Genomic DNA, 27,576 nt, shown 5'->3' with positions numbered 1-27,576 from the left:
AATGATTTGCCAAAACAAAAAGGTGCAAGTTAGACGATGAGAGGCTAAAAGTTACACTTATCTCTTTGCTTTTGCATAATTGAAGGTTTTAAAGTGATCTTGTAAGATTTGCATTTGTGATGGAAAAATATGTTGATTTTTTTTCTCTCTCTCTCTTGCATGGTTAATGGTGACTACACAAAGATGAAAAGGAGGAAAAAGATTTAAGTAAACGATTTTGAAATGGATGCTGTTAAAGATGAAGATAAAGAAGGAAAAGAAAAAAGAAGTGATTCCAAATGAGGACAAAAGCCCAAAGGCAATGTGATACGACCTGATAGCGGGAAATCGGTAGCTTAATCTGGGATCCAGAGCAACTTTTTTGCCGCAATCAACGACACCCTAGTCTCTCTCCACTTTCCTCTCATCATCCTCATCGTCATCTTCATCATCCTCATTAGCATCTTACTTTCACCATAAGAGCCCTGGATGCATCATCAGTAGGAGATCATCATGACCTGATAAAAAAAAGCTAAACTCGTCTCCCTAGGTCTACATTCAGTTTGGCTCATTTCTTCATCTTCTTCTTCTTCTTCTCTCTGGTGATGAAGAAGGAGATGCTGATGATTGAAAAATGTTACAAACTATCCCAACCTTTCAGTCTTTATAAATTCAGATGATCGGCAATTCTTTTTTGCTCATTTTAGCTGTTGATGGACAAAGCAGGACCCAATATCAGGGTGAAAGGTAAATAAGTCTTTTTTTTAAAGTCGCATCATTGCTCTTTTTTTTCTTCTTTTTTGTATCATCATCATCATCATCATCATCATTATTAATATTATTGCCTTTTTTCTTATTTAATATTTTTTTCACCATTTTACCTCAGGCTTCAAGTGGAAACTTGCAAAACGTTGTACACAAAACAATCAATAAACAGAGAAGATGGAAGGAAAGAGAAAAAATTACATTTGAAAAATTGCAAGGGTAATCACCATCATCTTCATCGAATGATTCTGAACACATTTTTTTATCTTCCTTGCAGATTGCATGATGAGATTTTTGGAAAAATGTTTCTTGCCACTTTACTGCTGTGACGATGTTGATGTTTTTTTGCTTCTTTTATTTATTCTCTTCTTGTTCTTCATCATGCAAAAACCTGCAATTGCAAGGCCAAAAGTTGATGATTACCATTTGCATTTTGCACAGCAACCTCATCATCATCATCATCATCATTCTCCAAAAGCTAAGTGAAAAAAAAAACAAGTCAGATTGGAACCAATCAAGATGACCTGGTATAGAAAAAAAAGGCCTAACCACATAAAAAAACGAGTCCACCTTATGTTAAGATTTACTTTCATATACACAGAGGAAAAATAAGTAAAGATGATTTTAGCATTCCTACAGATGAGGCCTTTCTCTTCAGAGAATGAAAAGACCAAGATTGAAGTAAACGCAAAGTTGCAGTTAACAACAAGAAAGCACAAGGCAACGAAGCAAGATGATAATGATTATGATGTTGAGAATGATGAAGCACAAGAAAGAAATGCGGAGAAGAAGAAGAAAAAATGTTGTAGTGATGATAAAAGCTCTATTGTAACAAAAAAGGCCCATCAAGAAAATTATGATGAACCTGATGCTGATGATTGTTTCATTTCCATGGTTGGAGGAGCGTCTCACATTCAATTGAAAAATACTTGAAATTTTCATTAAATTTCATATACCAACCAAAAGATGTCGCTTTTTGCATTTCCATTTCAATTGCATGGTAAACCTTGATATTTGAAATGAGTGAAACACCTGAATAAACCGATGCTTAAACCAATGAATGTCTATAAGTGCAAACCCCGCTTGTGAAATATTGCTTGGATAATAATAATTATCCTTATGGCAAGTACAATTTTTCTTGCTGCAGCATTTACTTCTAAGCCCTTTTCCAAGTTAGACTTTCAATGGATGTCAAAGATCGTCAGCCTTTACTTTTCCCTCTCTTTTTTTTATGTGTTTAAGTATTGACCTTTAGCCTATCGACCTTTACACAGCTAAACCTTGATTTACTTTTTTCTCTTCTCTTTCCTAGTTAAAGACAAAAACAATTAACCCCGGGCCAAACCATCTTTTCGTTTCCCAGTTTCTTTTGTAAGACTCCCTCATCATCTTCATCATCATCTCACCGTACATCATTCTGTATATCTCTCTCTCTCCCTCTCTTCTCTCACGCACACGCTCTCTCGCTTTCAGTCTGATGGACACAAGCAGACAGGTAACATCACAGGTAAATAGAGCCGAGTAACGGAGAAGACAAGCCTCAACAGGTAGTCAAGTTACCTTATTACTTATATTTTTTTCCTTCTTTTTCTTATCGCTTCTTATTTCTTAACTAACATAATCTTCCATACTTCGTTAAAAGTAAACAAAACTGCAAACACAGACAATCACACACACAGTTGATTTGGTTGTTATTTTTGTTTTATTTTGTTTTCTCTCCCTCTCTCTCTCTCTCTCTTCTTCTCTCCCTCACTCTCTCTTGCTTGCTTATTTACTTGTTGATGTTTCCCTATTTTTATTATTATTTCAACTTCTTTTCACTCATGTTTCTGCCTGGATAATTTTGGTACCAAAAATTTCCTTTTAAAGTCAACTTCACTGAAAGTGTCATAGCCATTTGAAAATACCACTACAACCAAGTAACATCATCGTTACCGTCACTATCATCTTTATCATCACATATTGTCACTGCCACTACATTTGTAACTCATTAGTAAAACATTTAGTCATCATAGTTTTATTTTATCACTATCATTTGTTACCAACAATAACATATCAACATTGTTCAGCTCACTCTCTGTTTCTCCCTCTTTATCCTCGTGTTACAATTTTAATTGATTCATTATTCAACATTTGCAAACATGAAACGGAACAAGGATAGACATCAACTCGCTCATTCTTCAAGTTTCAGATATCGTCGTCCAACATCACCATATCTGTAAGTTTTTTTATCTCTATATTTGCAGTCCTTTTTTTATTGCATCAAAGTGTTCAAATTGCATCTTATGAGGGTTATTAAGTTGTTAATCGTGACAATCTCTGAATATAATCCTGAAAGTTGCATTAACAGATAATCCTATCCATTTTTACCTTTTTTTCACAGCGTTGTCACTTTATCTTCGCAACTATCATATTTTATTTTATCGTTTGCATTTAGTTATAAAACATTTGATGATGATTGATTACACTTATTTAAGGTGCATTCAATTACAGTTTTGTTGCTTTCCCTTCCCCAGTAAATTTTATTGCAATTCTGTGAACATTGTGAGCATTTTGATCATTGATTAAAAAGTGATTAATAGAATCGAACTCATCAACTTTCTTTTCCTTCTATTACTTTTTTATTATTTTAGGGTTGAAGATGGTGAATGCAATTCTGAATTTGGTTCAACTATGGTTCCATTTGCATATCCACTTGAAGTTGATACCTCATCGCCTTCGCCTTTACCAATTTCACCAGCTTTTCTAAAGCATCCTCGAGATCGATCAAATAGTAGTTGTTCACTTAACTATAGAGGTTCACCTTATGATTTAAGTGTAATCTCACCGGACATACTTAACCCGTTACGACGTAACAGTGATCCAAGTTCAGCTCCAGCATTAACAGCCACAGCCTTCACTATGGCCAAAAACTCTGCTCTCGGTGTTTTAAGTCCGCCTTTACCCATGGAAGAAGAATGTGATCAACCCTTAGACATGTCCAAAAAAAGTCGGACTCTATCATCAGAATCTCATCACCATCACCAACTCGGTTCAACTTCATCATCTTCCTCATCAACATCCTCAAGATCAAATACTTGCTCTCCCGAATCAATTTACAGGGGAAATCATGTCAACAACAATAGTTATAATGGACTTAGACAACAACAAATGCTAAACCATAGCATAAACAGCCATCATAATCATCATCTGAATCAACCTCATCTTTATCAATCACCTTCATCTAATCATCTTTCAAGTAACAATATCATTAATCATCATAATCTTATCAATTCTCAGGATGGTAATCCTCATCTGCAACCTCGACCTTCCGTTATTACTTGTGCATCAACCCTTTTCGGGCCTAGAAGATCAAATTCTAGCTCTCATCATCAGCAAGTATGTTCAAACAACAGGAATATTAAGGATGAAACACCTGATCATTCACCACCCTCCTATCATCATCATATTCAAGCAAATTCGGGTTTAACTAGTTCGGACAAAATTTTGCATACAACTTCACCAAGATCATCATCTCTAGCATCATCTTCATCCACCTCTTCATCGTCTTCTCTATCATCCTCATTGTCATCAACCTCATCATCTTCATCTTCTTCCTCGACATCATTTAGACAATCCATTAAACAATCGCAAATGCAACGACATGAAATTGCCAATGATTTAATCAGTAAACCCGGTAAAAAGAAAATCGAAGGACCAAATAAATTATTAATCCTCGGTGAAGATTCCGATTCAGGTATTGATGAGCATTTCCGCAGATCTCTCGGTGAACATTATCGTAGTTATACCAATGTTTCAATGAGTGGTAAGTAAAAGTTTAATCAGCATTTTTTCGCCTTCTCTCAATATCAATATCTTCTAATCTCACCTTTCTTTATCCTTTATTCAGTTGATGACCATTTTGCAAAAGCATTAGGAGATACTTGGCTGAAACTGAAAAGAGATTCGCAAAATGGATCCAAAGGAACTTCATACAATAAAAATGTTCCAAGTGTTCCATCATAAAGAATCAGATATTTCAAGCTTTGAATGATTTAAGTAAAAAAGGGATCCGTTTTTGGCCACTTTATTTATTTAGGCTTCTTATTGATGTAACTAACGCATTGATTTTTTATAAAATGTATAAATTTTTAAAGAAAGAAAAGTGTTCAGAAAGAAGAAAGAAAAGGAAGACAAGCAAAGTTCATACGCCTTGGAGCAAGAAAACGAGGAAAATTGAGAAAAACTTTCCGTTCTGTCCATCCTTGGTTAAAATATCAACATAATTGACGTCGTTTATACTTTTTTTATGCTTCGTTTTTTTGCTGTTGTTTCTAAACAAGTTATTAAAACAAGAAAATGAGTTACCCTTCTGATAAGTACTCAGTTGCTTCGGATGGACTGAATGACTTGAAGCAAAACGAATCGCTGAAGATGCAAAAAATGGATTCCATTGCTATTGATCTTTCAACTTAATCAACATATTTCTGCTGCTCTCATCTTTATTACTAATTGACGACTGTTAAAACGATCTTATGCTTATTCCTCTTTTTATCTTTCTCCTCAATTTTAAATACTTTCATTATCACTTAAAGCCATAACATCGTCCAAATTAGTTTCGTCTTGAAGCTTTTTAAGTCCGGTTAACTCTTCCAAGTAATTACAATCTCGAAACACTTTAGCCAAAAATTGGAAACCTTGACTCTTATAGGTTTGAATAATCTGAAACAAAAACGATAGAAATAATAAATTAATGATCAAAGTTTGGAAACATTTAAAGGGAGAAAGGTACAAAGGGAAAGGTTCGATTTTTCGAGTGGAAAAAGAACAATATTTTTTTAGTAATTAAATTTATAATTTTTAAAATGACTTTTACTGAAAAAAAGGTATTCTGTCCAAATAGATTGCAAATATCAAATTACAAAAGCTCATAAATATACTCTACCATTGTAAATTAATTAACAACCAATCAATGTAAAATGAATTGATTATTTTGTCTTTAACATACAATTTTATATACATTTTAGTATATATGATTTAAATATTAAAAAATATAGATATTAATGATTTGATACATTTTTGTGAAAATTATTTCAAAAACAAACCAAATCTGTTCAAAGTATTGAAGGGTAGAGTTACCCAAAACCCAATTTAATCATTCAACTCTTTCATCCAATGACAGCAATCTATTGCTTTGGTTATCTTTATTTTTTGTACTCTTATTGTAATCCCAAAGGATACACATATTTTCATTTTTTTTGTTTTTCTGTTTTCTCAAACTTTGTCTAAGATATCTAGTCTCATGAGACTATTCAGTTTATTTCCTTTTCCTAAGATTTTCCTAGTTTCCTTCCGTTATACTTAGTATAAATATCTGAGACAATTATGATTCTAATCATGCTTATATTCCTACTCTTTACATGATAATCTTATGCCTTACTTATGCTTAAAATTACAGTTCTTTAAATTTCATTTTATTAAAATATTTCTAAGTTTAAAACTTGCCTTTGCCTTCTTCTCAGTTATTCCTAGACTAAGTCTAATTCACCTTAATTCATTGTGCTCTTATCCTTTGAATTCATCTTTGATTGTGCTTCTTCATTTGAGTTGTACTTCAATAGTATTTCATCTTTAAGAGATTCAATAGTGAACCAGATAATCTCGCCTAGACTAAGTCTAATTTGTTTGCCTGATTCATAACTCTATGATACTCGAGATCAAAGCTAGTGAACTTTGTGCCATCTTGGTCCTTATACTCATTGAGCTTAATTACTCAGTCTTGTGCCTGTTTTGGCTAGAGTTTAGAAACTCGTCATTCTAAGCTAAGCTTAATTACTCTCATTTAGCTATTCTAAGCTATTGTCTTGACCAGTTGAACCAGTTGACAACTTACTAAGAGACATTGTGGTCATTGTGTGGTTACTAATCCTGGTAAGCTCAGTTTACTCACGAGTTGGTTAAGTAAAGTAAAAATAAAAGTCACCTTCAACAATAGTCTAAGACTAAGCAGTAACTTTGGTAATCCTCAAAGAACCTGATATTCAGGATTTGAAAGACTGAATCAATCTTCTGAATTTGTGTGTTTAAATAAAGTTTTATTGAAATAGTTTAAAACTAGTGAATCATGACTTCAATGAACAATTCAACCTTTCAATTGGCGACCTCGGCAGGATTGCCATTCAACTCTGTCTGTGACATCGATTATTGTTTCCTGGCTAACGAAAATGATGCTGTACCAACTGTACCTACTACTCCTACTCCGCCACCACCTCAAGATAGTTCTAAACTAAAGACATTAGATATCCTCTCTATGAAAGTGTATCTCCGAAATTGGCGAATCGATTTCATTATCAATGAAGTGGTGATCAGAACTAAGTTCTATGATGCTGTGTTAACCCTGTTTGCGCTCAAAGGTTTTCCTAAAGCTACTCAAGAAGTAATGGAAAACACCCAGACCAATCAACTCTTAACAAGGGAACAACTTCCTGTTTGGTTAACCGAACTACGGGAAAAAGGAGTAAGTGAAGAAGATATTCGAGAAGTTATTCTAAGAATAGGTTCTGAACCAAGTACTATGATGATGGCTAGCAGCAGTTACATCAAGAAAATGAACATTAAGACTCCTGCTAAAAGACTAATTGAATCGATCATTAGACGATGGACAACTTCCGACCTTAGGTCAGTAGTCAAACCTAACAAACGAGTTAGTGAAATCTTAAATGCTCCTGATTCTGAGGATGAAGAGCCTAAGGCTAGTCCAAGTCGTGCTTCTGTGCATTCAATGCGTTCTGCTCGTTCAAGAGAAAGAGAAAGACAACGAGAAAGAGAAATGAGCGAAGTGGAAGAAGAAGACGACGAAGAAGAAGAAGAGGAAAAAGAAGAAGAGGAAAAGCATCGAGGACCTCAAGAACTCGATTATGATAGTGATACACGAATCTTTGACGATGATAAACCTAGACGAAGTCTTACTTATAGTCGTTGTAAGCCTAAATTACCCAAGTTGCCTCCTTATGTTACCGGTACAGTAGACCCTTGGTCCTGGCTTCAAACTATCAAAAGAATTTTGTCTCTGGAAAGATGTCATGATGATGATAAGCTCTACGTGTTACAGAAATCAATGGCGTATGAATTTTTGCCTTATGCGAAGAAACTTGACAAGCAAAAGCATACGTCTAAGACATACATTGCTGCTCTTGAGAAAAAGCTGAGAAACCCTGCTGTTATCTCACAAGCCACTGCTGAATTTCACCAACTTAGATGGAACTTCGATAGTCATCCTGAAGAGTTTATCAGAAAATTGGAACAGATGTGCATCAAAGTAAAAGGTGAACCTTCGCCTGCTGAATTTATTCAAGACGTTCTGATAAGATTGCCTGCTGAAACTAAAGATACTTTGATACGGACTAAGTCTGTTGCTGATATACAAGAATTAACTGCGTCCTTAGTTAATGAGTACAATATCGAGTTACGAAAAAGAAGTGAAAAAGGTGAAAAGAAAGATTCTTTCAAAAGTGAAAGAAAAGATGATGTTAAAAGAGACAATCGGAATTCTAGTTCCTCCTCTTATAACAGACCTGCTAGATCCACTTTTAGATGTTATAACTGTGGAATCCTGGGACATTCATCGAGGGAATGTCGCCAACCTAGGAAGTCTAAGACTTCGGAAAATCCTACCCATGCTTCTAAGCCTATGGAAGGTCGAAATGAAAGATTCCAGCCAGCCAACTTACGAATGGCAAATGTAAATCAACCAACTTTTGGTCAATCTCAACCGTCCACTTCAACTGCTAGAGAGTCTTCAAACTTTGTTCAAACTTCAAATGAGAACAGAGATAGAGTTGCTAATAAAAGATTGGCAAGAGCACCCGCCGCTGATTATTCATTCATGATGAGTGAAGAGGTTGCTAAACCTGTTGAACTAATAACGAAGATCGATGATTCAATTAGGAACTTTCCTACTGTACGATTAACATTATGTTATCCTGATCGAGATGTTATTAAACTTGGTGATGTTCTTGTGGATACTGGAGCTTGTACAAGCTGTATCGACTATACTTTATCTCAGCAAATGAAAGCGTATATTCTGAGTTCTAACATGGCCGTTAGAGGAATTATTGCTGATAGTGTTCAAACTGTTGAAGGCGCAGCTTATGCTATACTCAAGCACCCACAGATGTCTACATCTAGAATCATAAAATTTCAAGTGATGCGTAATCTTGAACCGAGAATGCTTCTAGGTAATCGTTTTGCAGATGTCTATTTAGCCGGAATGGTTAACCATGGAGGTCGATACCAGGTAAATTTGAGAGAAACGGTTGATGGAGAATGGTTTAGCCCTGAGCTAATGTTTAGGTTTTGTACACCCGAGGAATCTATTGGTTTAATCGATAAACCTGAGTTACCAGATTTGAATACAACGAATAAAAACTTTATGGAAAGTTTACCGTATTCAAGATTTCTTGATGAAGAGAAAGCTATTTCTCAGTTTCCAATTGAAACTCAAAGTTTCATTGAAGAGTTATCAGAGAGAGATATTGATAACATTGTACCTGTTTATCTGAAGATTGATCAGCCTGAACTAAGTTTAGCTGAAAGATTGATAAACAGAATGGATCCTACATTGGACATGGATAAACGAAACGAGTTATTAAGCATTCTAATGCAGTTTACTGAAGTTTTTAGTCAGACTAAGTCTGATCTTGGATTGGTTCCATGGCAAAGATGGCCAATAAAGATTGATATTGGAGATGCTGAATTGATCTGTCACAAACCGTACCCTTGTACAATCGAAAAGAGATTACAATATCAAAAGATTATTAATGATTTAAAAGCTAATGATATCATCGAGGATTCAAAAGCTGAAGGAGGTTCGCCGGCAATGTTAATTGGCAAACCTGATGGGTCACTCAGACTGTTAAATGATCTTAGATCAGTGAATCGAGTTACCAAAGTTATTTATCATCCTATGCCTAGGATCGATGATTGTTTAGAGGCGATAAGAGGTGCTAAGTACTTCAACATGTTCGATCTCTACCAAGGTTACTTTCAAATTGAAATACCTCCAAGTGAGCGAGAAAAAACTGCTTTTGTTACTCCTGATGGGAAGTATCAATATAAACGGTTACCAATGGGCTTAGCTTGTGCACCGTTTGAATTTCAACGTCTGATGAACACAGTTCTCAATGGTCTCAACTATACTGAATGTTTGGGATACTTTGACGATATTCCTGTTATTGGAAAAAGTTGGCAAGAATTGTTAAACAATACGAGTCTAGTGTTGGAAAGACTACGTGATTGGAACTTGAAAATCAAAACTGATAAATGTCGTTTCGGTGTAACTGAACTTGTTTTACTAGGACACTTAGTAAACGGAGATGGAATACGTCCTGACCCCGATAAAGTTACAGCTTTAAAACGCTTACCATACCCAACGAGTGTACGACAACTACAATCTCAACTTGGTTGTTACAATTACTTCTCGAGATATATTAGAAACTATTCTAAGCTCGCTGCACCTTTGTATAGATTGGTATCTAAGCAAAGAAAATTTAAAATGTTAAAAGAAGATCATCAAGCCTTGGACGAACTAAAGAAGTCACTGATTGAAACAACATTATTGGTTCACTTTGACCCTGAGATGAGACGAAAAATCTCTGTAGACGCAAGCGATATTGCTGTAGGTGGGATTTTACTACAAGAAGATCCGCATCAAGAAGTACCAAAAGGATTCCAGTCCTTGAGAGAAGTTCCAATAGAGAAAGTAAAATGTTGGAAACCCCTTTACTTCTTTTCACAAAAATTGGCGAAACACCAAATAAGTTATTCGGTGAGTGAAAAGGAATGTCTTGCGATTCTAGTTGCTATCAAAAAGTTCAAACACTACTTAGATGGAGAAGAGTTTCTCATTGAAACCGATCACCATGCGTTATGCCAGTTAACAAAGTTAAAGTTTAAAAACCAACGTCTTGAAAGATGGACAATTATCCTTTCAAGTTTCAAATTTAAAGTTATTTACACTCGAGGTGATCAACATGGTCCTGATTGTCTGTCAAGATACCAAAGTGAATGGGATCACAGAAAGTTACTTGATCCTGAAGCTGATTTAATTGAAGATTTGTATTTCTTAACAGTCGAAGACTATGAGGTTGATGAAATCAACAAAGAAATCGATGAATGTGAAATTCATGAAGCCAGAATGATTGAAGCTAATGTACAACGAACCTTCAACAATGTGTTTTATTACCAGACGGAATCAAATTGGAATGAAAGTTTAGTTTCTGCTCAAAGAAATGATGAAGCCTTAAATGACGTTATATTAGCCTTAGTCAATAACCCTAAATCAAAGATGCACGATCAATTCCTGTTTATTAACAATCTATTGTTTCACAAACCAACCTTCGGACATGATGTAAGTCGAATTGTGATAAATGAGAAAATTTTACAAGACTTGTTCAAAGAGGAACATGAATCTCCTCTTGGTGGACATTTTGGAGTTGAAAAAACGTACTTACAAATAGCAAGACGTTTCTGGATGCCGCAATTGTATGAGAAAGTCAAAGACTTGTGTAACAATTGTGAACAATGCTATCTAAGCAAGTCCGCTAATGTTACTTATTCAGAACCAGCACTGAAGCCAATACCAGAATCTATTTTGGAAAGGCTTGAGATGGACGCTCAAGGTCCCATCACGATTAAAGATAAAGGAAAGAAAGTCATTCTAGTCTTAGTTGATACACTATCAAGATTTGTTTACGCTCGACTACACCCTAATCAACATGCAAAAACTGTGATAAGTTTTCTCAATGAATACTTTAGTTACTTTGGATTTCCTGCTGTAATCCAAACTGATCGTGGAAGAAATTTTCTTTCTGGAGATGTTGAAAACTACCTGAAGAAACTTGGGGTAAAACATGAAGTGTCTAACGCTTACCATCCACAAAGCCAAGGAACGGTTGAAAGAGTCAATCGAACCATCGCTGAACGTTTACGAACCTCAATCATTAACTCTGAAGTGATTGATTTAAAATCATCTTTAGAGAATGCTGTTATCGCTATCAACTCTTCAGTGCATAAAATCCATCGATTTTCACCTTACTTTTTGCTGTTTGGAAAACATTTGACAAAGCCTATTGATTTACAGTTGAATCTTAGTTCAGAAATCAATGAATCAATTGAAACATGTCGAAAATTAGCTCGAGAACGGTTACTAAAGCAACAACTTTACTACCAAGAAAGGTTACAGTCTAAGACTAAAAGAAATCCTTATGAATTTGCTGATTTGTGTTACACTAAGAACAGTGGTCCTTCAATTGGTACTACTAAGAAACTTGTCAATAAGTTTTATGGACCTTATTTCGTGCTAGGAACTGAACATGGTTCTTTACTTTTGTTAAATCCAGAAAATATGGAAAGATTTACTTGCAACATGGAGTTGACTAAACCTCATGTAGGAGCTATTCCTGAAAATTTGGCTAAGCTAAAGGAAAAATTAATCGAGGAAAAAGTATTAACTCAAGATGTTAATAATTCAAGTGCATCAGTCTCTAGACCGAACAATGATAGCATCTGTGCTAATTATGGCTCGAATCAAAGTAATGAACTTAATTGTGCAAATAATGATTCTAGTTTTGAATTTGAAAATAGCTTAGAAGCTAACCGACAAGAAGATAATGAATCTGAGTCTGAAAAATCGACTATTGCTGATGAAGATTATGCTATTGACTTAAGTCAAACTAAACAAAATTCTCAAATTGTTTTAAACAAGAAGAAGAGACGACAATATCAAACCGCCAATAGAGCCATAATGGCTAACCCAATTATTGACGGTCAAAATGATGATTTGAGTGGGCCTGTGACCAGAAATAGAAAAATAATTCCAGTTTATTTTGCTAATTTAAGCGAAATCAAAAATTCTCTAGAATTTGAAATTAGCGCTTCTAAGCCTATGGCTACCATTCGCGCTCAAAGTGAGATAAATTTAAAGTGTCACCAATGGACTCCCTCACTTTCACTTTCACCCTTACTGTCTTCACGTCTCATTGACTTAGTCAAATTGTTCTATTCTGCCTTTGACAATCTTCAAGTTTCTAGACTTAATTGTGATCATTTCTTTTATTGTTATGAATTAGAATTCAAGTTTAATTTAATTTTGTGCTTAACTAAAATTAATCAACTAAAAATTTTAGTTAAAGTCTTTCGTTTTAAACGAAATTGTGTTGAGAAAATTTTGATTTCTCCAGTTGGCTTAAATTTGAAGGTGAATTTGCCATTAAGCTTTAGAAAGCTAAATCAACTTGACTTTAAGTCATCATCTACTGACTTTGTGGTAACAATCAACTCTAACTCAGTTCACTTTGAACAATTGACTCTGACGTTTTCGTCATTTTGTGAATCATTGAGAATCCTAATTCTGGAAAGTGCAACTATGCCTTCTTCAACTTCGAGCTCAGGCTCTTACGAATCAACTGTATCAGAAAACACGATTGTTTCTTCAGTTACCTTTGGAAAACGATTAAGTCGAAATTTGGAAAAGTTTAAGAAACTTCCTCCGCCTGTACAACCTCCTGTAGACACGGTAGACTTAACTGGTGATGAACCTTCAACTTCAAGTTGGAATGCTGATCGTAATGATAAATCTGGAAATCACTCTGGTAATGACAATTCTGGTAAAGAAACTGCCAATGGTAAAGGTAATGCTTTTGATTTTGCTAAGCATGATAAAATTCTTTGGCCTACCGCCGATCCTCAGCCTAATAAAGATAGAAATCTGAACCGACCACAATTTGCTTATCGAGATCCTCTTCCGGATAAAACCAAATTTGGGCTTAGCTCATTACCCAGACATTATGTCGATAACAGTCCTTATCCGCCACCAAGCGCTGATCAAGGCAGAAGAAATTGTCTATTCCCGGCTCCTAAGCCTGTTCCAGTTAGTGAACTTCCAGCCTTTGTTCAACCTGAATTTTTTGAAAAAGCTTACGAAGATGTTGCGGAAGACATCAAAAAATCTGAAAATGATAAGCTATGGTTTGAAACTTTCATCAAAGAAAAATTACAGTTTAATGTCTTCGATCATGACTTGGAAAAAGTTAAATTTGGATCGCTTCGTAAAGGATTTGCTGCCTCTCATGTCATTCATCCTGATTTGGTTCGACTTCGAGAAATTGTAGTCTGTACTCTTTGTGAACAAGTCGCTATGTTGCCTAAAGCCTGTTTAAAATGCAATAAAATCTATTGTACTGGTTGTATTCGCTGGCTACAAGCTCTACCTATTGATTTGGAATTGACTAAAATCGACCATGCTGATGAATTCCTGTGTATTCACCAAACCTGTCTTCTTTCGGTAGTAACCCAAGGTTATCCAAAGTATGGAAACATCAGTCAGCCTGAAGTAGTCAAATTTTTCGAAGAAGCTAAGTTTCGGTGTTATCGTAAATTTTGCGAGTATATCATTTTGGACACAACAAACATTTGTCATCACCTCCAAACTTGCAAACGTGGACCGATCGAATTTGAGTTCGACAAAACCTTACAACTTGCTTTTCTCTCTGGCCCTGTTCGTGCCGAATTAAATAATAAACCTAAAAATTTATTGTCCTTGTTACCCGCTCACCTTAAAAAGCAAGAACCACCGAAAACTTTAGAGCAATTTTGGCATAAAAAAGCCTTAGGTTTTGCCTTCTTCAAACGAGCTTACACTTTGGATCCTACATCCATTACTCCTTTGCAAATTCGAGCTCAGGCAAATTTCAAAAATAATTATTGGAACAATGTTCAACGCCTTCGAGATCCTACACTTCCAATTGATGAAGGAGAGCAATTTGCCTTATCACTAGGATTGCCTAGCTGCTCGCCTGTTCCTATTCCTGAGATTCCTGAATCTGAAAGAAAGTGGCCTACCACTAGATGCTCTACTATTCCTTATTATTTGATTAATGAGAGTGAAAATTGGAGACGATGGGCAAGATATATTGAACCCTCAAGTGCTGATAGTATTTCTACAACTTCATCCTGTGTCTTGTATGCTGAAAACATTGATGATCCTGACTCTCCTTTTGTCAGAATTAACCCTTATGAACGTATGGCTCCAGCAGAAGCCGAGCAGATTCAAGACTGGTTGAGAGAAAATTTCCCTTCTTGTACTAATCCTGAGGATGTTTTCAAACAATGTCCAACTTCGGATAATCCGAGAACAATCTTTCAAAGGGAAAGAAAACGAAGACTACTTCGAGAATCATTCAATCGACGACCTGAGTCAAACATTCCTCCACTTTTGGAAGATCAAGTAAAAGTTATTGAAGAGTTTGGAGCAAACTGTCCTGATAAAAGCTTAACTTTTTCAATTTCAATGTTTTGCTGTGGAATTAAAGAGGAAGATCGAGTTCGCCCTCGACCATGTTGGGTTCTTATTATGGACGCCAATTTTGAAGTCGTGTATGAAACATTCGTACGTTACAGAGAAGCTGAATTTATCGATTCAAGATTTCATGGATTAACTCTTCGAGATTTAAAATTTGCCAGAAACTTGAACACAGTTCGAGACCAGGTAGTCAAGTTCCTTGCCTGTGCGTCTAAAGTAGTTGGTTACGGGTTAATTAATCATCTACTCAACCTTGGCCTGTCTAAGACAGAAATACGGCATCTACATCCGAAACTACGAGATATAAATAATTATTATTCTCCATATGTAGAACATCCAATGAATTTACATATCATTGCCTTTCTCTGGTTTACCGGCTATACTTTGCCAGCCATACCTCATTCTCCTGCTGCTGAAGCACTTACTACTATGCGATTGTATCTATTACAATGGAAGGATATTGAACGAGTCGCTAAAGCTAATAATGGAATTCATAATGAAAATTGTCAATTTACTTGCAGAAATCGAATCACATCTGCCTTACTCTATGAGTTCACTGAAGGATTAGCCCAAGGTTATTGTCAATGGCCTGACGAATGGAAAATGTTTCCAAGAACAGTTAAAATTCCTGATTTCGATGATAACTGTGTGCTGCCTTCTCAATTTATAATAAAGAAACCATCGGAGATGAGTAGTCCTGATTTAAGAGCTGCTAAAGAAGCCTTAGTTCCTCAAATGAGAGCTAAAAGAATTATTGAAATGATTAAAACAAGCAAAAGATCTGCTGAGGGAGAAGAATCAAGTTCTGCACCAAAGTCTCCTAGGACTTTAAAAGAAAGTCAATCATTTTTTGACCCTGCATCTGAATCTACTGAAAGTGCTGCTAAGCCAAATGATGCCAAGGAAAACGCCGAGATAGATGATGATGGATGGAATTGAATGATCCGAATTAAGTTCTGGGATCATAATCACGGTCCGGGGATATGAAGGGTAGAGTTACCCAAAACCCAATTTAATCATTCAACTCTTTCATCCAATGACAGCAATCTATTGCTTTGGTTATCTTTATTTTTTGTACTCTTATTGTAATCCCAAAGGATACACATATTTTCATTTTTTTTGTTTTTCTGTTTTCTCAAACTTTGTCTAAGATATCTAGTCTCATGAGACTATTCAGTTTATTTCCTTTTCCTAAGATTTTCCTAGTTTCCTTCCGTTATACTTAGTATAAATATCTGAGACAATTATGATTCTAATCATGCTTATATTCCTACTCTTTACATGATAATCTTATGCCTTACTTATGCTTAAAATTACAGTTCTTTAAATTTCATTTTATTAAAATATTTCTAAGTTTAAAACTTGCCTTTGCCTTCTTCTCAGTTATTCCTAGACTAAGTCTAATTCACCTTAATTCATTGTGCTCTTATCCTTTGAATTCATCTTTGATTGTGCTTCTTCATTTGAGTTGTACTTCAATAGTATTTCATCTTTAAGAGATTCAATAGTGAACCAGATAATCTCGCCTAGACTAAGTCTAATTTGTTTGCCTGATTCATAACTCTATGATACTCGAGATCAAAGCTAGTGAACTTTGTGCCATCTTGGTCCTTATACTCATTGAGCTTAATTACTCAGTCTTGTGCCTGTTTTGGCTAGAGTTTAGAAACTCGTCATTCTAAGCTAAGCTTAATTACTCTCATTTAGCTATTCTAAGCTATTGTCTTGACCAGTTGAACCAGTTGACAACTTACTAAGAGACATTGTGGTCATTGTGTGGTTACTAATCCTGGTAAGCTCAGTTTACTCACGAGTTGGTTAAGTAAAGTAAAAATAAAAGTCACCTTCAACAATAGTCTAAGACTAAGCAGTAACTTTGGTAATCCTCAAAGAACCTGATATTCAGGATTTGAAAGACTGAATCAATCTTCTGAATTTGTGTGTTTAAATAAAGTTTTATTGAAATAGTTTAAAACTAGTGAATCATGACTTCAATGAACAATTCAACCTTTCAGTATTAATAGTTAAATATTTCCTTTAACTGGATGTTTTTTTTCCATGAAAAGGTTGAATTGTATCATTTTATTTTACATTAATGATTTAACATTTACCATTGACGATCATGATTAAACTAATCTATTGGTTTCAAAGGCTAGTGTGCAAATTAATGATAACATTGACAATTAAAACAAACCAGATTGGGATATAATCTGATTGCTGATTTTCAAGCTAAACTAATCTAAACTATGGTACTCATAATAAAAACAAATGTGTCGTTTGGACTGAATAAGTTCTGAGAAAAATATAATTAATCTGGATTCAAATGAGAATCCCATTGAAAATAATCAAAATAATCATCTAATTGTCACCGCATAATATCAATTAAACGTTGATATCACATATATTTATCATATTGTGACGAGGTAATGTTAAAGGTGAAGGACGAGGTAAAAATAAAACAAAATTTTACTGACTATAGTTGGTCAACAGTGAAGCTTCATCTTTAAATGACACTAATGCCAGTTATGGTCAACACATTTTGGTCTAATTTTTTACCTTTGCTTAAATGGGTTGATATGAGATGACGGTTTTGGGTTTCATCAAATCTCATATAAACTCAGTGAAGCTGTTTAACCGACTCTTATTGATACATTAATATGAGCATCAACTGATTGACTATCAGAGGTAAATAATTATCGGAAAGGTGACTTACTGTGGGTGAACAAGCAGTACACAAATCAAATGCGTGGCTTGTTGGCATGAATTGTGTAAATTGAGATAGAAATCCTCTAATTTGATGAGGAATTATTCCGAGCATACATTCAGCAGTTGATGTTGAATTGCCAGATAAATCAGTATTTACAGTTGCATGGAATCTAAAGAAAATTGAGGAAAAAAAGAAAGAAAACAATTGAATACATCAATGAATAGTTGAAATGAAATTTTTAACATGTGAATATCAATCTATTAATGAAGCGCAAAAAAATCATGATTGTGCCAAATTGTTTGCATTTTCATTTTTGCTGTGCTTTATTTTTTTGCGGTTTTTTGGTGGTGATTGTTAATAATGGCTATAAAAGCTGCTTGTTGACTTGAGGATGGAATAAAACGCTTTTTCGGAATTTAGAAAATTACATGAAAGTGATTCAGAAAACCGGAACAAAAAAAGTAAACTTTTAAAGGTGAATCAAGGAAAAAAAGGCATTCAATGTTATTTTAGGAAATGGCATGATCGCTATGAAGAGTATTTCAACAATTTCGTAACTATCAGACGATTTGAAATCATCTCAAAGGAAAAATCTGAGACAGCTTGGAGATAATTGTTTGTCCCAGATTAGATGATTACCATGATAATGATGAGAGTGAATAGAGAATGGAAAAGAAGCAAACAGAAGATACTAGATGATGTATTAAAGGGAGGTGTAAAAAACACTTTGCAAGTTACACACAAAAAGATAAAACATTTGTTTAAAAATAATGGAAATAATTTTCTCATTTCTCAAGTATCATGTTAAGGATGAAATGAATAAGAAGCTTGTCATCAACTTTTTTTCTTCATCGATAGCTCGACTCACGTATACTAACATTGGTGAGTGTTGATTCTGATGATATCATAATGATGGGAAGAAGAAGATGATAAAGGAGAAAAAATTGAGAGATGAATTGAGTCTGAAAACGGAAGATGAATAAATGATAAGGAAAGAAGAAGAAGAAGAGGAAACTGAAGACTAAATCTAATTGTGATTTACGTTGTGTTTAACAAAATCAATTAACTATGGAAAAATCCATTAAGGCCTGATTAATCTAGTTCTTATAATCATAGAAACTCTTTGTTTCCCGATAATCAACAAATTAGATTGAATGATCAAATATGTAAACCTTTTCATGGTGAAACCTGATACCAGGTTGTTGAATACGCCAGTGAAATTAAAATTAAATCAATACCTGGAAAGGGGAAAGATTATTTTCCAATTAAAGATGTGTATTAGCAAGTTATCGAGATATAGTGAGTAATAAGAATCAACTGATTCAGAGTTGGCTTGATGGAAATGAAGAAAAATCAAGAGAAACGCACAAATGTAATTATTGAATGAAAATGATAATATCATTATGATTATAATCAATTGCTTAATATTATCTTAATGTTTTCATTATATTTCTCACTGGAACAAAAGTAATGCAAACAGATTAACACAGATTAACAATATGAAACAATCTAAATTGTAGATGACTCGAGTTTTTTGTTCAATAGTTTTTGCCAACTTGTTCAAAAATTACAATTATATTGTTAACTGCACCATTCATCATTAATAATGAAAGGAAAGTTTCATTTTGTTTCAATCAACAATCATTAACAAGTGAAAAATTATCATCAAAATAAAAAGCCATTTCAAAATTATTGGATTACATTTCGTTTGAAACATTTAGGTTTGTTGAAAAGCAGATAAAGAAACAAAGTGTAACCAATTTGGATGGTAAATTGTTTCTCGCCAATGAAACAGTCATTAGTAATTAAAGTTTCAATCTAATAACAGATTCAATCATTTATCAATAATAAATTGGATTAAATCGAAAAATTAACGATTTAATGAGAAAAGGTGGGAAAAGGCATAATTTTCATGATTGTGATAGTCAGATAGTGATATTTTCGCGTGCTTCAATCATTTAAATCATCATTTATCTTATTGACCTTGTATGTTGAAGATTGAGCAAATATTTAAGAATGCATTACATGTTTGATGATGATGAAGATGATGAAGAAGAAGATGAAGATGAAGACGTAATATGAAATTCCTGAAAATATGATCGAAAAGGAAAGGTCTGAAAGATGGAAAAGAGAAAGTCTTGAGGCCTCTTTGTATTTAGTATCCAATCATGACACACCTCAACTAGCATCTTAAGATGGACTTGAGAATCAGGAAACCTTTTCAAAAAGAAGAGAAGAAAAACTAAAGATGATGATGATGATGATGATGATGATAAAGAGGATGACAAGATCTTTTCTCCTTCTTTAGGCTTTTCTGATTATTTAAAAAAATTACATTGAAATAGTAACACAAAAATAAAGACTAACAGCATTCCAACTGAATCTCTCTTTTTTACTTCTTGATAGTTACTTCTTAAAATGTTGAAAAAACGAGCGAATAATCTTGAATAAATTTACTTTGATCAACAAACACACTCATGTTGATCAACTGAATTGTTGATCATTGTTTGCATTGGGTAAATTGTCAAGAGACAACAAGTGAGGAGGAATGTCCTTTAACAAATATTACGATTAGTTTAAATTTTTAAGGCCTGTTAAGTTGAACAGTTTAAAGACAGAATACAAATTAACTTGCTTGTTGTGATAATAAATTAAATATAAAACCCATCCTAACGTGAGTGTTGGTTAAATACTATGAAAATTGACTGGAAACATCAGGTTACACCAGTTAATTGCCCAAACTCAATAAGGTTTACGATTCTTCAATTTCGTGTTGGTGTTAAAGTGAAGGTAATTTTGCAGGGAAAATCAACTCACTTGATTAACATTGAACATTTCTCGTGATCATTTTAACCCTCTATGTAAGCTAGTCCTCCAATCATTTGACCTGTAGGCGTTCAGTAAATTGTTAACTTTCATTATAGGAGTTAATATTAATATTAACCTTCAAATTTTAGCCACTTTTTACCCACAGCTTTCTTCTAAGCACTTTTAAGTCGCTATTGAGCTTCAAATTCGGGCTCCAATAAATTTACCAAGTGGTTGAGGCGAATCAAGTAATCAACAAAGAACACCAAATGAAAAGAAAGAGTTTAGAAGAGTCAGGAATCTTAAGAACTTCATTTTCTGGGATTCTGTCGTTCCTACCATAGCGTCCTTGAGGTCGGTTACTCCCAACAATTTGTATAAAAATTTACATTTCAACAGATAACCCAACCATTTGCAAAACTTAAATCAATTCGTTACAACCAATAGAGAGCTTTTCTCATCACCATCCAAAACTGAGAAGCTTTGTTTTTCACCAATCTTCATCATAGCTGCATTACCAAATAAGTTAATTTTATCAACCATTATTGATTATCTTCATGAAACCATCAGTATAACATCTAATACGGACAAATCCTGATTAATAGTATAATGATCATTTTAATATTGTCAATTGTGCTCATTTTTCCACTCCAAAGTTATTCATGGGCTCCTGGAACCGAGTTTCCTTGTCCAGATGAGGCTCATCTTTTTGATCCCTGCCATTGTTCAGTGGTATCTTTTGATTCCGTCAACTATTATTCACAAATAACATGTTCAGGAGTAAATGGGAAACAAATTAAAGAGGCTTTCCATCGAGCCTACCATTATCACAACATTTCCAGGTATTATGATATTTTAATGATTAAAGATGTTGCCCTGTTAAATATCTGCTGTGATGATATGTTGGAAGGTTTTCGCTTTAAAACAATCAAAATTACCGATTCCAAAATTTGTGTCATCCATGCAAATGCATTTACCTCAACTCATGGTCAAACATCTGAAATTGTTTTGATGGATGTTACATTCACTCCTAATTTAGTAGATGGTGTTCAATTGTTCCGAGTGGTCCGCAATTTTGCCAATTTAAGAGGGTTTTACATAATTACATCAAATCTAGAAGATGTTCCTGCCAATGCATTTAGTTTACAATCCAATTCACATGGTAACTTTGGTAATCAACTGGAAGTTATTCGCATCTGTAATTCAAAAATAACTCATCTGCATGATTATACATTTACTGGATTACCACGACTGGTTTGGATTGATTTTGGTGATAATCAAATTAATAGGGTGGCAGCTCATACATTTACCTTATCATCTCACCAATACACTGAGGCACCACTTGAGATAAGTTTGAGTGGTAATCGTTTAACATCAGAAAACATTGAACCAGGATCATTTGATAATAATCTGACTAGACCGGTAACAATCTACCTCAATTCAAATAAATTGACAACTCTTTCCGAGACAACCTTCGAAACACTTCTTCGTCGAACCAATTATATTGTTTATGTTGAATCTAATCCATTCATCTGTGATTGTAGACATCGTTGGTTATTTAATCACAAAGAAGACAATATGTATCACCTAAAGGAGATGAAATGTGTTGAAGATGGAACATCCATTTGGTCCAAAAATTTACCCAACGTATGTGATCGAAGTAGATTAGTTGTTGAACCACCGGGAGTTGAAGTTTTTCGCAAATGTTGCCGTAAAATTAAATATGATCGAGATCATTCAGCTGATGATCATCGACATGAGACGCACATCCATCCATTACCAGCAAGGCAGGTTTATTATCATCCTCCTCACCATCATCACCATCAACAACAACAACAACAACAACGCGAATATCTAATTATTCCCCAACAGCGTCCAGTTCGAGAGTATTTAGTTCAATCAGAGTTTGTTGAACAACAGCAACGTCATTTCAAGTCAAAATGAAAATGGTTTTTTGATAATCTTACCATGAATTGTTTTCCTAGAATTAAATTTGACTTGGTCCCCATTTAACATAATGTATTGATGATAAAACCCAATTGATAAATAGTTTTCATTCAATCGGAGTAATAAAATAAGCTGAATTTTGCTATCAAAATGTACGTCAAATTTTTTGATAGACAAATGAAGCTTATTTGAAAATAAAATGATTTAATCTGTATCTTTTTCACCCTGTAGGCTTTATTTAAAACTTGGATTTTATAATCAATTTCAATTTAACTGTGAGAATTATTTTTGAATTAAGATTAAACACATAGCTGAATAATAATTGTTTTAGGATGGTAGCCCTTCTATTTGCATTGATGAAAATTAATGCACTAGTGTCGAACTGAATTACAAAAAACTGGATTATCTTTGAAAAAGAAAGCGATTGTATTATAACCAGAGAACGGCAAGGGATATTCTTGATAAACGTGTTGTTATAATTTATAACATTTAATCTTGAAGATCAAATCTAATCAAGGTTTGTTTTTTGTATTGATCAACTGCACCAAATCATACGCTCATTATTTCGTATTAAAATCATGATTTATATTGATCATGAAGAGGGAAAACTGATGAACTTATGATTTTAGGCAATCATAATTATCAAATTGACAGACAAATTGATTGGAAAAGTTATAAAACCATCCAATTAGATAGACATGGATAATCAATTGCATAATCAGGTTCTACCTAATTAATTAACCAATGTTGAAGTATTCAAAATTTAATTTCTTAAAATGGGATTTAGCTAAAAGTCGACCATTTGCTAATAAAATAATGAGTATTGACAATATAACGCAACCTTTTATGCACGCAAGTTTAGTGTAGCTTAGTATTTCTAGAGGTTTTGTGCCATTTTGAGATAATAAAGACTTACCCTAAGGGATGTTGGAGAACGGAGATCATTAATTCAACTGCTAGTGAGCCTGCTATCATTGAAACACCAGGTCGGGTAACCGTACATTGTTGGTCCAAAGTTCGATTTCTGGAAGACTAACAAAAGAAAAGGAGAATTAATCATCTCGGCCGATGAATATTGTTTATGATGCTGCAAAATTCATTTGTACTTACATCTCCTGGCGCGACGACATCATTGCAAAAATAACAACCTAATTTACGACTTATTTCCCCAGTTGAATCAGAAGTTAAATCGTCATCTGGGAATGGTACACCGTGCCTTTGTACTAAATATGTATCAAACCCAAGAGCAGCATTGATAACAAGCTGGATCAAGAAATATAAAGATATAGAAATTAGTAAATTATTTTTCCAATAGCGACAAAAATCCTATTACTTTTCGATGAATTTGACCGAGTACAGTTGGTAACCAGCGACTTTCACGCGAGTCCATCAATAAAAATACACAATCATGTTCTTTAATTAAATCTTCCAGCAAATTGACTGTCTTTTGAGTCTCCTCAGCATCTAAAATGGAAAAGAGTTAATATTCAAATTAATGTGATAAGTTATTCATGATAAAGTAGTTAAACGAACGTACCTGCTGCAAATGAGGCATGACCTGGCATTGGAATGGTTAAAGAATAGCCTTTACTGATAACATTTGGGTAAATTTTGGCTAAATTGTCAGCAGCAGCTTCGGCTTTAGGTCGACCTGAGTTGAGACAGTCACTGAATCCAAATAATGATTGGCGAACTGGATTGGAAAATGATACTTTTCCTGAATCAACAAAATCGATTTGATGGACACCCCAAGCCTATTAATTATTAAAGATTACAATAGAAAATTTATTAAGATAATAATATCAATGCAACTGAAATATTGCTTACCAGTAAACAGCGAGCAACATTGCTACCTAAAGTACCGGCTCCAAGAAGTAAACATTTAGTTGATGAAATTTTATCCAAATCAAGATCGGGGATAAGACGCCATCTCATTAATCTTAAATTCAGATCCACTGAGTTAGCTGCTAATATTTTTGGATCCAAAGTTGCACTTAAATCAGCTTTTCTTGGTAAAAGCTTTTGTTTTTCATTTTTCTCCCAGCCAACAGCTCCTGGATACTCTGCTATGCTCCGATCTGTATCACCCAATTCTAGATGTAAAATTAGACTAGACCCAGCAGAATTATTGCGTATACGATAACATAAAATATCAAGAGTTTTGATTTCATGACGTTGAATCATATAAGCGAGTAGACCACGAAGAGGCCATCCGGGATATTCATCATCTGAGCTAGGATCAGCAAATGAAACGAATAACTGAAACAAAAAAAGTAAGGAATACGTTTAAGTACATATGTTATAACTTATAAGCCATAAAGGTGTAGGTACTAACCTTATCAGACGATTTACTTAAATTAGAGTATTCTTCTAGAGGATAAACATTTACACGATTGTCGTCAGATATAGTTGTCAGGAAATAACTACGATCAGATATTGATAATTCTTTATGTTGGGACATCAGAGAGGAGATCTGTACAACAAAAACTTGAAATTAATACGAGGAAATAGTCGAGGTACAGTCGATTTGCATTGAAAAAGTCCAAATTATCAATTGAAACAATCTTGTCAAAATGAAGACCATGTCATTAGTAAAAAACTAACGCTGATATAGTGGAATCAGGGTGAATATTTGACAAGAATCTCATTTTTAATTTGTATTTCAGCACCATATTGGCAAATATAACTAAGTTCATTGAATTGCGACTGTAATTTTCGAGGCACATCAAATACCAGAAACAGTTGAGAAGGCTGTGTATGCTTCGCATAGAATATCTGCTGGATCTGTTCAAATGACGAACCTCATGACTAAATGATTGTATGAGACAGAGAAATATGAAAGAAGAAATTTGAAAGAATAAAACACACGTTGTCTATGGCGATGAAAAAATTTAAGCCTAAACTTTGATCAATCTTGACTGTTTTTTAGCTGGTTTTTCTCAATGACATGATCGTTTTAAGAATGAAATCAAATCTTTTCAATGTGAATTGACAGTAACATGCTTTGACAATTTAAATCAGAGAAATTTCAATTGATGAAATATCTTGATATAATAGCTTTGCTTCCTTCAAATTTCCATAATCCAAATAAAATATATTACCACTGTTTCTGGATATAGACCAGATAAAATTTTTCCTTGTGAGCATTTGATAGATTCTTTGGGATAACAAAGGGCTGGGAAACAGAACCAATAATAATATTGATATTTTTTCAGATCCTAAAGAACAGAAATAAGAATGTATCAGAATTTTCATTTTCCATTCATGACTTTATTTACTAAAGTTCGAACAGCTTACCGCGTATACAACAAGTATGAAACGAGACAGGAGAGATGGAAGGTTATCCACCAGTTCCGAGCTTCTAACACCATTCCAAATCTGCAGGTAAAAAGAAATAAATTACAATGAGTTGACTTAAAATGCAGCTTCATATTTTCTATCGCCTTCACATCTTCGAAATAACATCACATGTATTTCCCTATGCAACATAAATCGGCATTATAATACACATGTTTATGGGCCACCAAAAATATTCATACAATTTGAATTTACTCGTCCAATAGAGCTTATTACATGAACAGCTGACGAGACTGTAAGGTTTTCATTGTTGCATTTGAAAATAAAGTGACACATCAATAATCATATGTTTTGCTGAGACTCTGCCTTGGATTCAAAATGTCTCACCTGATTTCCAATTTTTTCGGTTAAAACTGTTTTATCTAAAGCTTTAAAATCCTCTACTGTATTCGCAATTATCATGGTACCATAAATAGGAAATTTTTTACTGTCATCCCATGAGTCTCTAAATATAAAATGAAAATTAAAAAGGCATAACATTAGATACACTCTAAAATTACATCTAACCATTACAAATGAATACTTACTTGATTTCAAAAGATTCAAAATCCAGAGATACAATTGGTGGAAGACCAGCTGATGAATCTAATTAAATGACAATCAAAATAGATTATCTGGGACATCGGTAAAAGAAGAATAAGAAAACTTACCATTCCTGTAAAAGGCTTGTAATGGAATTTCACTTTCATCCAATTTGTAAACATTCAATTTATTTTGTGATAGAGTGTGCCAAAATGATGTTTCAATCAGTGAACTGAATGGAAAATACTTCACATCATGTAGTTCCATGATTATAAAAGATCAATTAAAAAACATTAAGCAATAATAATAAACTATAATTTGGCTATTTATAAAAAAACAAGTTAGCAATCCAAGCTGTATGAACTCAACTCTCAAATGGTTAGAAACAGAAAATGTAAACTGAAAGCTTGTTTCTCCACTGAATGGCGTTGATCTTTACACAGAGTAAAAAATAATGCAGCTTATGTCATTTAAAAAACTACGTTGAAATTAAAGTAACCATTTAATCAAATGATTTTGTATAAATTGAAATTTTTTAAAATTGGCTAACTGTTAACCAAGACTGGTAGCTAAATAAGAAAGAGTAAAGAAGTACTCTTTGCTAAATAAGCACAGATAAAGACAGTGATTAGTCCAATATGGAAATGAATGTGGCAAAAAAACCTAAAATTAAAATAGCAAAAGCTAATAAAAATGAAGGCAAAGTTTTGATTTGAAAGCTAAAAAAGCATTGAGATTAAGTCTTGGTTTGAATCAGTTAAACTCAAATATCTCGAAGCTACATTCGGGCTTCGACCTCTTCTTTAAATCTCACAAATTTTCGCGGCATCGGTTTAATCCATTCTTATCTTGATTTTTTAATCTGATATCAAATCCAATGTTATAGTAGATTGTCTTCGGGACAAACATGTTGATTTTTGGCAGCTCATACATTTACCTTATCATCTCACCTTAACTCTTTGATCTTTACACAGAGTAAAAAACAATGCAGCAAAACAAAACAAAGCAAAGAGTAAAGGAAGCTTCCTTTACTCTTTGAGCTTATGTCATTTAAAAAACTACGTTGAAATTAAAGTAAAGTATGCTTTTCCAGTTGTTCAATCGGAAATCTCGATTTCTTGATTTGCTTATCTGTGATTCAATAGACGCATAT

General features: G+C 33.9%; 3 protein-coding genes across 18 annotated transcripts; 2 read left to right on the top strand and 1 right to left on the bottom strand.

The window, feature by feature from the left end:
* The first annotated feature begins 70 nt into the window (after positions 1-70).
* LOC107359706 (uncharacterized) lies at positions 71-5,795 on the top strand. 14 transcript variants are annotated; one of them, XM_089268643.1, is made up of 7 exons: positions 115-726; positions 866-963; positions 2,057-2,115; positions 2,218-2,291; positions 2,614-2,962; positions 3,378-4,549; positions 4,634-5,795. In XM_089268643.1, exons 5-7 carry the CDS (start codon positions 2,886-2,888, stop codon positions 4,747-4,749), a joined length of 1,365 nt encoding a protein of 454 aa, XP_089124769.1. In that variant the 5' UTR covers positions 115-726; positions 866-963; positions 2,057-2,115; positions 2,218-2,291; positions 2,614-2,885; the 3' UTR covers positions 4,750-5,795. The 14 variants fall into 14 exon arrangements, with proteins under 14 accessions (XP_089124767.1, XP_089124762.1, XP_089124769.1 ...); XM_089268638.1 differs by adding an exon at positions 1,022-1,744 and having other exon boundaries at positions 158-726; positions 2,057-2,251; XM_089268639.1 differs by adding an exon at positions 1,022-1,744 and having other exon boundaries at positions 210-726; positions 2,057-2,291.
* Atg7 (Autophagy-related 7) lies at positions 4,778-26,791 on the bottom strand. Of its 3 annotated transcripts, XM_015926237.3 has the most exons (13): positions 26,552-26,791; positions 26,429-26,486; positions 26,229-26,346; positions 25,842-25,922; positions 25,646-25,762; positions 24,880-25,017; positions 24,372-24,803; positions 24,082-24,298; positions 23,878-24,008; positions 23,655-23,807; positions 23,461-23,576; positions 17,796-17,958; positions 4,778-5,445 (listed from the first exon to the last, which is right to left on the bottom strand). In XM_015926237.3, exons 1-13 carry the CDS (start codon positions 26,688-26,690, stop codon positions 5,293-5,295), a joined length of 2,016 nt encoding a protein of 671 aa, XP_015781723.1. In that variant the 5' UTR covers positions 26,691-26,791; the 3' UTR covers positions 4,778-5,292. The 3 variants fall into 3 exon arrangements, with proteins under 3 accessions (XP_015781723.1, XP_025016094.1, XP_089124761.1); XM_025160326.2 differs by lacking the exon at positions 17,796-17,958; XM_089268635.1 differs by lacking the exons at positions 4,778-5,445; positions 17,796-17,958 and adding an exon at positions 19,595-20,006.
* Positions 20,417-22,758, top strand: LOC107359707 (uncharacterized). Its single transcript, XM_015926244.3, has one exon. The coding sequence runs from the start codon at positions 21,207-21,209 to the stop codon at positions 22,539-22,541; it is 1,335 nt and encodes a 444-aa protein (XP_015781730.2). The 5' UTR covers positions 20,417-21,206; the 3' UTR covers positions 22,542-22,758.
* Positions 26,792-27,576: the final 785 nt, after the last annotated feature.

This window comes from Tetranychus urticae, chromosome 3 (assembly GCF_039701765.1).
Source record: "Tetranychus urticae isolate SD_2017Ah chromosome 3, NJAU_TeUrti_SD_1.0, whole genome shotgun sequence".
Taxonomy (NCBI): Eukaryota; Metazoa; Arthropoda; class Arachnida; order Trombidiformes; family Tetranychidae; genus Tetranychus; species Tetranychus urticae.
Note: the sequence above shows the minus strand (reverse complement) of the source record. Positions and strands in the feature narration are given on the sequence as shown.

What these genes read in the sequence shown, in the direction of transcription:
- LOC107359706 (XM_089268641.1), top strand. Translation starts at nt 2,886, where the DNA reads ATGAAACGGAACAAGGATAGACATCAACTCGCTCATTCTTCAAGTTTC. An exon ending in CGTCCAACATCACCATATCT is followed by an intron (nt 2,963 to 3,377) that starts GTAAGTTTTTTT and finishes TTATTATTTTAG; the next exon opens with GGTTGAAGATGGTGAATGCA. An exon ending in TACCAATGTTTCAATGAGTG is followed by an intron (nt 4,550 to 4,633) that starts GTAAGTAAAAGT and finishes TCCTTTATTCAG; the next exon opens with TTGATGACCATTTTGCAAAA.
- LOC107359707 (XM_015926244.3), top strand. Translation starts at nt 21,207, where the DNA reads ATGATCATTTTAATATTGTCAATTGTGCTCATTTTTCCACTCCAAAGT.
- Atg7 (XM_015926237.3), bottom strand. Translation starts at nt 26,690, where the DNA reads ATGGAACTACATGATGTGAAGTATTTTCCATTCAGTTCACTGATTGAA. An exon ending in TCATACTTGTTGTATACGCG is followed by an intron (nt 25,763 to 25,841) that starts GTAAGCTGTTCG and finishes TCTGTTCTTTAG; the next exon opens with GATCTGAAAAAATATCAATA. An exon ending in GTACTGCTTGTTCACCCACA is followed by an intron (nt 5,446 to 17,795) that starts GTAAGTCACCTT and finishes TTTTTGTTTCAG; the next exon opens with ATTATTCAAACCTATAAGAG.